The following is a 15,060-nucleotide window of genomic DNA, read 5'->3' as shown; positions in this document are numbered from 1 at the left end:
CCGGGCTCCCGGGCTGATGTCGGTGCCAACCTGCTACGCTGTCCACAACATTAGTAACGAGAACTTAGAGCAGGTGCATCACTTCGCCTTCTCACCACATTTTCTTCTTACTTCCTTCAATCCGTTTCAGTGTTAGTTTCTCAAAAGGTCACTTCAGTTCGGTCAGTTTAATTATGCTGTTAATGAATAAAGTGATTGATGCAGTATTTATTTTAAGAAGGCTCATTTACACACATCTGCAGAGCTGAATGTATGAATATGAGTACCCAGTGCCTCTAGCCATTCACATGATGTCAGTTGGCAAAAAAAGATTCATTTAAAAATAATTTGGTATATTTAAAAAAATATTATTAAGGGATGCTTAACATGCAGTTTGGACTGATGTCTACCCAATTCCATTTTAGGATATGTAAGAAAGGCAGGGGTAGTGAAGTGAGTGTGTTTTGTAAGAGACAAAACGCTAAGTAGATACAGGAACACCAGTGATTGGGCTATGGCTCGAAATGCAATATACATACAGTTTGTGTTTTGTCAAATGAAGAAAGAAATGCCATACCTACAATATTTTCAAAAATAAAAAGTGCAACAAGTTTTTTTTTGACAATGCAGTGCAGTTTACCAAAACAATTAACCCAAGTGGATTCCTTAGCAGGTTCTTCTACCATCTACTGAAAGATAACAGTGATGAAAATGGCTGTAGAGTATTATTATTTAGATTCTCTTTTGTGAAATACTTAAAAAATACTCCAAATGTTCTGGTAACCCTGGGTATGCCAATGTTGGTCACCAAACCACTGATTTAGTGCATTAATACAATATATTTATTTTCATATTCAATTACTTTAAAAGCAAATCAACTTATTTCCACGTTTTACACTTTACACTTAAAACATGGACATTTGTCAAATCTTGCTGGAATGTTTCTTTACTTCTACTAAGTAGCAAGGAGTTTTATATATGTTATGCTTTGTTATCTAACAGGATTCTAAGTGACAATGTGATAAGGGACATCACATGGTTTAAGTGATTTGAATATTTAAAGAAAGGAAAAAGAGACCGCTCTTAAAATCTATGATCTAAATTCTATGACATTTAACAAATACATACTCTTACATTTCCACTACTATACATACCCACACATAGCTAAGGTTATAACAGTGTATAGATGCTTTCCACCTCACATAAAGAGAGGGTTTTCTTTGCGTGTGTTTGACACTTTTGGCACATATAGGCACACAGAGAAACATCTGAAGATACAAGATAACAGAATGGAAAAGACTAGATTAAAAATAAATGATATGTTAGAACAACACTTCTTCTTATTTCTGAAACACAATGTATTTGGGGACTGATTTCATCTTGTGAGCAGAAGCATGCTTTTCAGGTATTTTTTCTCCTTTGGAATCACTGCATTCTCAAAGACGGCATGCAAGTACTGAATGACTCGCATGTAAACTAAGGCTGTATTATTGCTAAACCTGTATGATTGCTGAATAGTGAAGTAATTACATTAAACAAAATTAACACTGCTCTGAATCACTCAGTAATCCTCTGACAATGGGACCCCCTCATAAATCTGCATTGATGTGTCAACATCTGTTCCTAAAGTCAGCTTCAGTTTATTTATCAAACAAAGAGTAAGTGAGTGCTTTGTAAAGTTGAAAACCGTTAATGGATGCTGTTGTTTTACTGCACTTGACCTGTCTGACTGTTTGACCCAGACTGTTGGAGAAAGAAAGGCATTCCTGGGGAGGAAGTCGGTCAGGAGGACACACTGATCTGATGGAAAGCCGTTACGAAACCACACGCATGTTTACGCACATTTCTCCTCCTCCATTCATAATCACAAGAGGGTGGGAGGATAAATATTTACAGGGAGCTATGAGGAATTGTTGAAGAATTGGCAGCAATGTTTGATACGATAACTTTTTGTCTTTCTCACAGGGAATTTCAAAACGAAGGGCCGGAAACGGCGGGAACATTTCACTCAAGTGCATCATTGCTGTTCTGTGAGTCATATTATTGTGAAAGCACACGCACACAGTTGTGAAATGTAACTTAGTACATTTCATTGATTCACTTTTGTAAAATGTATGTACATAATGAGTGTTTTACCTTTGGCACAAGTATATAGTAAAGTAAGTTATTATATTTGTATGCTAATACTTTTGCATTTTTGCAATATTTCCACACTGTAGTATTGCTATTTCTACTTAAGTAAAATATCATAAACCTCTTCCATGAAAAAGGTTAGTTAAGAAGTTAATTTAATCAATTAAGATCTACTCGAGTATACATTTGAGGTGCTTGTGCTTTACTTGAATATTTCTACTTTATGCTACTTTATAATTCTATTGTAAAGTTTTTCTGTACAAAACGTATTTGATAAGTTTTGTATGAGTTACTTGGCATATTTCGAACAAGAGATAAATCAAGTTATATATATGATGGAAGTCATTAAAAGAAGCTCCATCATTAGCAGAAACAACATTCACATTAAGTGAAGCATGAGTAGTTATATTTGAATTGATTTTGTAACAGGTCATTCTGCATTATAATCACTTTTATTTTGTGTTTTATTTTTTTGTACTTCTAAACTGTAGTACTGCTATTTTACTCGAGTAAAAGGTTTGAATACTTCTTGTTGTTGAGGGTGTGAGGTAACAGAGTGGTGAAGAGAGCGGTGAGTCACCTGTGCAGGCTGCGTCTGGTCCAGAATCTCCTCGATCCTCTGGTAGTCCTCGTCGTCGGGGTCGGCGCCGGACAGCCTCGCAGCTCGGGCCATGAAGTAGGGGGGGAGCTCTCCGATAGCTGTACCTGCACCCTGCTCCCACACATAAACACACGCACACAGAAACACACATCATTGCTCTGTGCTGCTCTGCCGTTCACAGTTCACTGTTTACAGTTGTATGGCATTGCTTCTGTATTCTGTTTTGGCAACGGCAGCTTCTGTCCCAACATGCCAACAAAGCTGAATTCAACTTAGCTTTAACAAAGAAAAATAGAGATGTTAGTTGTTAAGTAGAGAGCATTTATATGGATTTTATTTATGGTAATGCTGTGGCTGATTTTATTGCATACATTGTATTTTTTTATATGCAATGAGTGGTTTTAAAAATGATATATGTGTCTAAATAATATGCTAATAAATATTATAACAGTGTTACATTGGTTCCTGTTGGGCTAATGAAACAAAGATATCAAAATCCACTATCCAAAGGAGCTTGCACTGCTTGGCGTCTGGAATTGTGCGATCAGAACACCTAATGGGAATAGAGCGGAAAGGATTTACGAGAACTAAGATCCCACCGATTAATACACGATCGTGGATATATAAAGCGTAGGCCACTAGAAGGTGAAAAACCAGATGGCACTTCTGAACAGCACATCAACGCTTCACCGCTCACTGCTCAGTTCGAATCTGCTCTGGACATGTGGAATGACGTTTTTCTGGAAAATGTAATATGTGCTAACAAGTCCAGGGTGGTGGGGGGGGCCTGAAGGAACCGAGATATCAATATCTGACAGCTAAAAGGAGCTTGTAGCTGTAAAGCGGTGGAGCCTGTGTGATTGAGGGGGGCTTAGTGGGGAGAAAGCGGAAGTGATTTGAGGGAAATAAATCCTCAGCACTTTGTCGGTTCACCAAGTTCATACCGCCAAAACATGAGGATGGGGGGAATGAGGGGTGAAGGCTACAGACTTAATTAACACAATGAAAACAGCTGCCAAGAAATGCAGTGTTTTTTGGAGTCGCTCACAGCTCATTACTTTAATGTTTCCAGGCACAGGGGGAGAGTGAGGTTAGAGGGGGTTGAGAGAAGATGCTAAGGATACAGTTAGTTTAAGTTACAGTTACAGATGGATGATTCAAAGCACCGACATGTGCCTGACATCCTATGATGCGAAGAAATACAACTAAAGTTCAATTCTTTACGATGAACACACACAAAATCCCAGCTTCAGTCCCTCTCCCAGAAGAACATAACTAACTAATCACAGCCACATTACTTGTATGTAGCTGGATGGCTGAGCCAGAAGATGATTAGTGGGTAGTTAGCAACCATGGCAGCGACAACAAGCACAAACAATCGTTCTCAGTAGGCGGTGCTATCCAAAAACCTGGCATATTTAAAAAAAAAAAAAAAAAAAACTTGGCAGACTTTAAAAAAGAAATCTGGCAGACTTGCATCCTTAATCTGGACACCCTGTTCTGCTGTTAACACTGCCGTCTTTGATGAAATCTGCCAGTATTTTCTCGTAATAAAGACGTGCCCTAATCTCCCTGGCAGCTGCTCCATTCATTGCCTCTGTTTGTGAGCGTGCATGTGTCTGTGTGTATGTGTGTTTGTGCAGGGGGCACTGAAACGTCCACCTGCACAGTACTGGTGTTTGAAGTGGCGCACTTAGTGGACAGAAAGGCTTCACGAGGAGATGGACAAAGAAACTAAGAGAAAGGAGAAAGTAAAAGGAGAGAGGAGGAGGAGAAGAGGTAGTGGTGGTGGGGAGGGCAATGTGTCATGTCTTATCAGCATTGAATCCAGAAGATGGGAAACTGGCAGGAGGAGGAGGAACGCTTGCGTGAGTGCTTTGAAACTGTGGATGCAACAGGTGTCTCCAACTGTAAAGCTCTCAAGCCTGGCTGGGGTTACAGGGGTGTGGTGGTTCATGGGTGGGGATGAATGTGAGGGGATTGGGTGGCACCCACACCCACAGACTCCCATATCACACCTTAGATCATGGTGATGCTGCTGGTTTGGCTGCAGATTGGCTCAGGGAATATTTTTACTCCATTTTGAAGCCAGAAAAACTAAAATCAGGCATTGGGCTGCAAGATTTCAATAAAAATCAAGGTTGTTTGGTAAATCATGTTTATTTATGAGGATTACTCTCATTAAAAAATTACTTTTTGTTATATTCCATGGAATGCTCTTAACATCCCGATAGCAATGAATATCTTAAGTGCTTTGACAAAAATCCATAAAAAAATGTCATCTGTGGAAGCCGTAGTACTGTAAAAAGCACGACCAATCATTTTAGCCGGCCCGGCTAAAATAACTGGATGGCCTACCTGCCTGTCAGCCTTCCATCTGTGCACAAACTTATCTCGTGCCCTCATTGGTCATGTGCGCGTTCGTGTGTGTTGGAGGAGGGGCTCTGTAAGGAAGTGATTTTTTCCGGCTGTGTATTTTCAAATTCTAGCACACTCGAGCGGGTTTCTCCAAAATTACCTACCCCACCTTTAACACACTTTTAAAAACAAATGATCTAAAAGAAAATGACTATATTGTAACATGACTGCAACCTCTGAAAACTACTAAATATATATTGTTAATATATAAAATGGTAAAAAATAATTTAGACCAAAATAAATTAGATCAAATATATTGAGGTCAACTTCTATCCCTACTGAGAACTCCTAAACATATATTCAACATTTAAAAAGTCAACTTTTTCAGACCTATTCCACTTGATAATCTAGCAAAAATTGCGCACCGCTATTTGGAAAGTCCGCCATGTGCTGGACTTATAACACAAGACACAATCATTGTGAAACAGGGAGCGGCACAATGATTGTGCCATCTAGATTTCTTTATCAGAATCATTGGAAAAATCATAAAGGGAAAGTGATCTAGATTTATTGCCGAGCCCTTATCGCCCTTATCACACACACACACACACACACACACACACACACACACACACACACACACACACACACACACACACACACACACACACACACACACACACACACACACACACACACACACACACACACACACACACACACACACACACACACACACACACACACACACACACACACACACACACACACGCACACGTAAGTCTTCATTGCATGTGTATGCGTTTGTGTGTGTAAGTTAATGTATTACAAACAATAAGGAAGCATTGGGGCCAATTACAGTAGAGGGCAGGTTGTGTCTGGTTCCTGTAAACTCTTGGTATTGAAGAAGCAGCCAGGGGTCTGTATTTCCCTTTCCCCTCAGCTCTTTACACTTTATGCAGAACAGGGAAACAGATAACAAAGAATGGTAAAAGTCACATCAAGTGTCAGTGACCAAGTTCTCCTTTCTCAGTGTTCGGCAGTTCTGCCTTTCTCATGAAAAGAGCAAACTGCCGGTAACGTGGGATATTAAAAGATACTGCTGTTACAAAGAAAAGTGTGACACATATCTGTTTTTGTGTTCTTGTGTGTGTGTGTGAGTGTGAGTGTGAGTGTGAGTGTGAGTGTGAGTGTGAATGTGAATGTGAATGTGAATGTGTGTGTGTGTGTGTGTGTGTGTGTGTGTGTGTGTGTGTGTGTGTGTGTCACCTGCAATTCATTGATATTGATTGATTGACTGGAGTTAAAAGTAGAAAGCTGCTCTTTAAACCAAAAACACTGGCATTATAAAGTTTAGAATGTTGTCTTTAAAGTTGTAAAAGTGTTCCTGCTCTTGTTCTGAAGAAAACGTAGTACACTGAAAATGTTTCATCTTTCTCAGCAGCCACAAGGTGTGTGAAACCACCGACACTGGGGGAAATCTCATGGTAAGGAGCTGGGGGTTTCCAAGCAAGTGAGTTATCAATGAAAACATTTGAATGGTGAACATGCACATTTGACTCATTCATAGCTTGATCATTTATCAGTGGAGGTACTGCAGAAAATAAACATGAATTTTTATTCAAGGCATTCATTTTGTTATTCTACAGTATTGTTGTTTTATAGTTATTCGTTAATGTAAATAACCCAATTTGTGTTCTTTGAAATTGAAAAGGATATTGCATTGTGTATGTTACTTTCGTTGCAGTTGTATATATGTCTTAAGTGTAATTTGACTTGGCTTCCTATTTTGTATGGACATGCTTTTATTTTGAAGGAGAGTTAGCGCTGTTGACAGGAAGTTGTTGTTGCTACTAAACAACGTGACGGAGAAAAGGAGCGGAGATTAACGGAGAAAAGTAATATCTACATATAAAGACGGAGAAAGTAAAGGATAACGTTTATGGTTCAGTGTTAGCACCCCCCGAAGAGGCACAAGCTCTTACGTTGATATTGGAGATTTCAATACATTCATATCATCAGTCAAGTCTTCGACCATTATTCGGAGGGAAATGCTAGAGTTAATAAAAATACATTTTCCAAAAGGTTTCATAATACGCTCCGAATCCGAGACACCTGACAAAAACGCTGTGAAGCAGAATTGCAGAAAGAGCATACTACTACGATTTATATTTATAAGATTTATATTTATTTATAACGTCTTTATTGTCTCAGTACTCGCATACATTAAAACGAAATGTGTCCTCTGCATTTAACCCAACCCTAACCCCCACGCTGTGCAGCGCGGCTGCCAAAAAAAAAGAATATCCGAATAACGAAAGTGAAAACCGAATAGTAGGCCAACGACCGGATATTCGGGTACAGCCCTAGTTCATATCTGTATTTTGTGCCTCTACTGTGTCATGTTTCCGTGCTTTAATGTTCAAAAACGTCTTTATTTTTCTTATACTGCCTGTGCTTCAGCACCTCTTTCCACCCTCTGTCTGAAATCAGTGCCAAGTCTGCTCTGATTGGTAAACTGGCCGGCTCTGTTGTGATTGGACGCTCGCTGAGAGATGTCCCGCCCTTTAGCCTATCACTTACAATTTGTTGAAGCGCTAGCCAATAGAAGAGCAAGTGTTACATAGTGATGTCATTATGTTCTGTAGAAAACAAGGGAGTCCAATTGAGGATCACATGTTCACCATTTTCTGCCATTCAATAACCACAGTTGCATGGTAAGTCAGTAAAAATTCACGGTATGACTTGTTAACCTAATTTGAAGTTCTTCGCATGCTTAGTTTGATACGGCCCCTTCAATTTTGGTAGGTTTTATGTTTCCACCTCCCTCGGTCTAATGGCACCTTATAAAAACCCACTGGATAAATTCAAACATGCATGGTGGTGAGTCAGAAAACAAAATAATTTCTCTTAGTGCATGAGGAACTGACATAAAGTAGATATTTCATAGCACACACTCTGAATACTGGTCCCAGCTGTGGTCAGTGTGCAAGGTCAATTCAAACTGCGACCAAAACTGCACAATGAGAAATGTTTATAAAAGCTCTTCAGCTTTTGCGGCCTGCAGTGTCCAATGCCAGCGTGTAACATGCACTCACCCACATACAAGCTTCCAGGCGCACTTTGGAGAGGATGGTCCAGAGAGAGATGCTTCCCTGGATGGCAGCTGTCTCCACCAACCCTCCCTCCCCCGCAGCCTCCACGCCCACCTGCTCAGCAGCATCAGACCCTGCTGCCGGTGCACTCTGCTGGGGACAGATGATTTGGTCTGGATAGGGCGGTTCGGGGAAATCCACCGAGCCACACTCATAGGCTGCCAAAGTCACTGATGCTATGTGTGGTCCCTGGGAAACAGAGATAGTGACAGGGAGAGAAAAAGATAAAGAAGAAAACATGAGTGGGAGGTATGAGTGCACCTGTTGGAAGTAGTTTTGAGTCAGGGGAAGACCCCTTTGTTTTGTCATGTGGAGAAAGTGACAGGAATGACTCAAACACTGATTGTTAACATGAAGAAAGTTATATAGGCCAGTATCTAGGCTGAATCTCCTGAATAGCAGTGGGACTCTTCTTCTGCTTTGAACTACAAACAAACGTCACGAGTGAATGAGCCTTTACTTTCGTTAGGAGTGAAATAGGTCGTTAGGAAATGGAGAAAAAACATAACTATGATTATGCAGATTCAAAGCTTACTGCGGATATGTAACTGGATAAAAAGTGGAGGGCTGCAGGTGGAAACAGTCAAAAATGGAAACCAGAGCTAGGGGGTGTACACACTCACCACACACACATTAATGTCTATACACACATTCACTTTAGAAATGAATCTTGAAGATATCAAAGAATAAGAATGGCAAGCTAAAACACAGGGGGTGACCACACACCTACACACACAACCGAGTGCGCACACCAGAGTTTCCGTTAGCCGGTAATTACCGGACTTTGACCGGTAAAATATGCTGAAGACTGGCAAATCTAAATATCTCCGGTCAAAATAATTTCCCCTTAGCACAATACCGCATCAGTTGCGCCGCTTATGTGACAGACAAGAATAGTATGTGACAGACAAGAAGAGTCAATTCTAATGTCTAACATGCGCTATACTTTGCGGCCTCACCCGGTTGACGCTTATTGTTTAGGTGTCTTGATAAGCAGGTAGTCATATCATTAGCTAGAACTAGCTAGATCTGATCGATATGGACATAAACGCGAGTGAAGTCTAATCTGACGGGAGAGAGAGATCGGCTGCTGCTGACGAGTCGACACGCAGCTCTGCATGATCACCTGCAGCGGTGAGCTGAGCAACACACACACTTCAGGTTAGAAAATCACACTTGGCTATTTTAATTACCTCTCAAACTACTTAAACTAGTTATAGATATGTTTAGTTTTACCGTCGGGTCACTCTTACTGGATCCGCGAGCTGCATGATACTGACGGGCTGTCAGGAGAGAGAGAGAGCGCTCCGTTTATTATTCCCGTGTTGTTATAAGTTACTGTACACTTTTGAATAATGTAGTTAATCTACTATAATTAGTTTGTTTAATATCGAATCATATCAATTTGTTTTAAAGCTCAATAAATAACAAAGAAGACCTTTGACCGGCACCTTTCTCATTTTGTCTGGAAGATTTCAACTTTAACGGACATGTTGACCGGCAAAAAAATATTCTAACGGAAACTCTGGCGCACACAGGCAATAACCCCATGACTGATTTGTTGTAAGATTGCGAAATTAGCATACCTAAGGAGCCGCTCTCTTTAAAAGAGCCTTGTTTGCTTTACATTTCTGACTCTTGTTTATTTTCTTACTTCAATAAGCCTTCCAGTGAGAAAACAGAGGAATCCAAGGAAGGAAGAGAAAGCGTGTTGGATTTCTGATGTGTGGCGTTTATTTAGCTGCCAGCTTTCTGTTCTTATTCAAACCCTGAAACAAGGGTTTATTTATTCTTCACTGTCGGGTCACTCATTACTGGATCAGCGAGCTGCATGAGATGAGAGAGAGAGGGAGAGAGAGGAAAAGAGAGCGCAATTCCGCTCCTTTCTCCCGTGTTATTATCCAAAGTTAATGTAAACTTGAATAATGTACTTCATTTGAATGTAATAATGATGTTGGTTGTTGTTTGTGGAAGCGCCAGTGAATGAGCCCCATTAAATGAGTTTTAAACATCACTTTAAATGGAAGATCCCTATAGGCCCCGCCCACTCGATCGGATCGGCGATCGGTATCGGCCGATACTGATTCCGGCTATCGGCCCCAAAATTGGCGATCGGAGCATCCCTAATTTGTACAAATGGCACTTAGACATTTTACACTGACTCATCATTATGACATGTTGGGGTCTGAGTGATTCACGATGTTTCATTAAGTTTATTACATAACAGGATCCAGTCAGGAGGAGGAGGCCATATAACTTTGCATGATCAATGAACAATGATCTGGATGGATCTTAAATGCAAGAGATTATAAAACAAGTCAGTAACACTAATGTGATCCCAGCAAATAAAGGCAGGTCTGTGTATGTAGGCGGCCCTTCGTACTCTGTCTTTTCTATGTGTTTACACTAATGCGTATGTTTGTGAAACAAGGGTGCTCCCTGTGACGCACATGGGCAGTTTGTAATCACGCAATGTACCAAATCCACCAAAGCAATCTGGCAAACCCGGGGTGGGCCTAAAACTTCCAGAGCTGCTTGCGACAAAGCAGGACATGACAGGACAGGAGGCAGCAGTGTTTTAATGTCAATGAAAAGATACTAATTTATTTTCATTTCTTACTATTTGAGACTGGTTCCATATTTAACAAGTTTAGAACTTATAGTAGGCAATGACTCCCTTTAGAAGAAAGAGATCAGTTTCCATTGGCACAGAAACGCTAAGCAGGCAGTCGTTTTTACAATAATAAAAAATAAAAACACTGCCAGGACTTAAAGAGAAAACACACATGTTCACACACTTGTTTCCCTACAAAATCAGAAGACAAGTGGAAAAATCTTAAGTGACCCAGAAGGAAAAGTCACAAAACTCCCAGCACTGACCCAGACAGACTGGATACTCCCCAGCCTCACATCCTCCCCACTGGAGAGTTCACACTGCCCTGACACCCACACACACTTCATGCATGCACACACACAGAGACTCCTCACAAAGAAGTTTGTGTAATCAAAAAACACTCTATTTCTCTTGCTCACACCGCTCTATCTCAGGTGGTGTGTTAACCAAACACACGCAGACAGCCTGCCAACAGAGAGTGTTGCGTGCCTCAGAGTACCTGCTCTCTCTCTGTGTCTAATGCTTTGTCACTGCGTCTCACCTTACACAAAAACCCCAGTCCTCTCATGTTGTCCAAGTGACTCACAATTAATGTGCAGCCCAGCCCACAACATCCAGGTAGGGCCCTAGCACATTTTGTTTCTGACTTGATGACACACAGGCACACAAAGACACATTTCATCTCCTAAAAAGACACAGATGATGAATCATTTCTAAAGAAACCATTGTTCCATGTTATATTACTATAAGCACATCGTAGTGAGGGTTCCTGTGTGTATGCTGATTCACCTCTTAACTGTGTCTACTTTGAGATGGGCCAAATGTGGATGATGTTTGCCATCAGTACATACAGAGGCACAAAGCTTGTCTATCTGACCGATGGGATCCACAATGGAGGCCACATTGCTGGCATTCCTGTGGTAGGAACCAACGCCTGGCTTCCAAAACGAGAGGGATCCCCGATCCTGCGTATGAGTAAATCTGCATGCAGACTCCGAGGAGACACACACAGTTTAGGTGTGGTAATAAAGTGTGTGTGAACAATATATAAACAGTACTACGACTCATAGGACCTCCTGTAGCTTGATTCTCATTCAAAATTGCATCCTCATATTTAAAGTGGATCTTTAAGGGGTTTTTTTCTGCAGAAAGATTTACTTGCTACTAATTTACCTCGTATATTTTTGTATCAGCTCAGAGTTCAATTGTACTTTTATGTGACATGAAGGAATGCAAAAAAATGTTTGGTAACCTATGACAGGAAAACGTCATACACCAACATGAAGGCCTTTTTGGGAACCAACACAAAGACGTAAAATGAAAACCATCAGGAGAGCAATGGTTTTTTCAATGGCAGATCGTTAAAACTATGTTCAGAACATTGAGTTAAATTACCTCCCGTCCCCCAAATTACTTTTGATGTGTAGTGAGTTGTTCCTTAATCTTTTATCCATGAAATGGCAGTTGCTTAGGCACATCAACGGAAAGGAGGTTCCTCTCAGTGTCAAAGCACGGACAACATAAGCAACAGTGTGCCCACTGACAGAGGAAGTGAAAGCTGGTTGGTCAATAGCTGCTTCTGAGATGAGCTACTGACACGGACTGTCTACCTCCCTCTCTGGTCCTAAAGAACCAGTGGAATTGTTTTGCAGTCATTCATTTAGTTGAGTCAATATGGTCATCGCAGTAGCATCAGATTTGTAACAAATATATGGACCAGAAGAACACTTATACTGTGCTCGTTAGGGCAAAATCTCTCTAAACACAAATCTACATATAGCTTTCATATTTACTTATTATTTTATAGTCTGTGTTGTGCATGTACCCACATTGCAGTTTTTACTTTGACCTAAATCATATATTATTACAGAAATATGCGATGACCAATGAAAAGCATTGCCTACAGTATTTGTTAATGGGCTGATACCTTTCTCTGCCTGGCGGTGGTATGTGTGTAATATGTTACATTTTCTGATAGTGGTGGTCTAATGGATAGTGAGGTGGGCTGAAGATCGGAAGGTTGTGAGTTCAAATCCCGCCAGGAACACCACCACTTAGTCCTTAGTTACTACAGGGAGAATGTCCCTGTAATTGGTAATTGTAAGTCGCTTTGGATAAAAGCGTCAGCTAAATGAAATGTAATGTAATGTAATGATAGATTTTTCTGAAACTATAAATATAACGTCTACCGGCATCCCCCTGAGACCTCAACGCCGCCAACACCGTTTCCAGGCAACCGCAGCGGTCAAAGCTCCAACAAAAGCCGGGCATGAGAGCAGACGGGGTGGTATGGTAGCGTCACAACAAATACACAGAAACATGACCAACTTTATGATAACACCCAAAACACAAGATTCAATCTTGGCTGATTCTGTTGGAGATGGGAGAAATACTTTCAAAAATAAAGAAGGCCAAACCAGCAAATGACTAAATATTTCTTCCATACGCAAAGGGCTACCATTGGGTAGTTGGTCCTTAGAGCTGTCCACCAGTGATCAGATCACTCAGCACATGTTAATGTCAAGTCTAAAAAGAGTCTCTGTCAAGCTTGCTTTAAATTATTATTTTTTACATTCAATATATATGATAAAAGCTTTAAATTGGTAAAATGAGGGCAGCAGAAACTCACTCACAGTATAATGTATCAGTACTTTTATATGCAGCTTGTGCAGATAGGGGCCTCTTACATTTTAAATTATAACTAGATGCAATAGAGTGAAGGCATTCATAATGACATTTTATCACACACCACATCAAATTTCAAAAAACCATCAATTTTTACACACTGGCACTTGACTTTTAGATTAAAAGTGTGATCTTAAAAAAAAACACTGATATTTGCCAAGCCTGTAACTTGAATAGCTATTTTTTGTATTCATTTATAATAAAAAAAAAAGTGTATTAAATTCAATCAAATCCCCTTTATTATTTGTTATTATGAGACCCGGGCGGTGCAGCCGATAATCATCCTGCCACTCTTCATGGGATAGACTCTGCTTGTTATTTTATAGCGCCAAATGTAGTTGCTTCTGAATCCCCAAACCAGGCTTTAATGGGTTACCATAAACTGACCAGTGCAGTGCGGCCACGACCACAGGACGGTCCAGTCATTAACAGGTCGCTGTGGCTGTCAAGGGCCATTTAAGCACATTAGACACGGTCCCGCTAGCATAACCTGTTAACCGCTTCTTACGGTGGGAGACTGCTGGAGGCAAAGCAGGACAAACATTAGAGGTCAGTTCGTTAGAAAGAAGCCCATGTCAGGATCTCTGAGGGAGGTAAGAGGACCCTGGGCTAAGGCCAGTGATGGAGCAGAGACAGAAAAGGGTTAGGGGGGGGTAGGGGGTAGAAGTGGGTGGTAAGCACACACACACACACACACACACACACACACACACACACACACACACACACACACACACACACACACACACACACACACACACACACACACACACACACACACACACACACACACACACACACACACACACACACACACACACACACACACACACACACACACACACACACACACACACACACACACACACACACACACACACACACACACACACACACACACACACACACACACACACACACACACACACACACACACACACACACACACACACAGCAGCTGGAGGTTTGAGGGGCTGGTCTCAGTGATTTATCCATGTGGTTTCACCATATGACTTCATCTTCAGAAACCTCACCCTGTCTAGCAGACAGTCACACTCTGACCCCCCACCGAGCATGGTCCATACACTTGAAAATATATCACTTTCAATCCAAACTGTTTGAAAGTGATATTGTAATTAATGTACAATAGAACATTTGATAACTTCATTGTATATAAACTACAACGAAAATGAAATGGGAATATGTTTTGTTAATTTGCAATCACTTAACATTTGAGAAATATCAATATTGATACATGACGTTTTCACAACCAGTTAATATATTTATAGCCTAACCTTATCTGGACGAAGAAACTAACACTTATAATTATCGTTATGGTAATATACAGTATTTACTAAGTGACACAAGAAGCATAGCTCGCTATCATGCTAGGAAAGTGAAAAAAAGAGCTTGACTAGCAAATATAGTAATCATTATGTAAGAATAAATCAACTCACCCAGTGTCGGTATTTATTTTTGTAGTTTAAGATTACCTTAATTCAAATTTTTTGTTTTTGTTTTGATGTTTTTACTCT

General features: G+C 40.5%; 1 protein-coding gene across 4 annotated transcripts in view; it reads right to left on the bottom strand.

Annotated features, from left to right (window-relative positions):
• LOC117469273 (vacuole membrane protein 1-like) overlaps positions 1 to 15,060 on the bottom strand; it is a 64,695-nt gene that overhangs the window by 30,789 nt on the left and 18,846 nt on the right. For all 4 annotated transcript variants that reach the window (XM_034113704.1, XM_034113687.1, XM_034113678.1 and 1 more), the window contains 2 exons: positions 8,170 to 8,415; positions 2,693 to 2,824 (listed from right to left, as the gene is read on the bottom strand). In XM_034113704.1, the coding sequence (XP_033969595.1) occupies positions 2,693 to 2,824; positions 8,170 to 8,415 (378 nt within the window). The remainder of the gene's footprint in view (positions 1 to 2,692; positions 2,825 to 8,169; positions 8,416 to 15,060) is intronic.

The sequence above is a fragment of the Trematomus bernacchii genome, unplaced genomic scaffold (assembly GCF_902827165.1).
Source record: "Trematomus bernacchii unplaced genomic scaffold, fTreBer1.1, whole genome shotgun sequence".
In the NCBI taxonomy this organism is placed as follows: Eukaryota; Metazoa; Chordata; class Actinopteri; order Perciformes; family Nototheniidae; genus Trematomus; species Trematomus bernacchii.
This window is presented reverse-complemented; position numbering and strand designations above follow the sequence as displayed.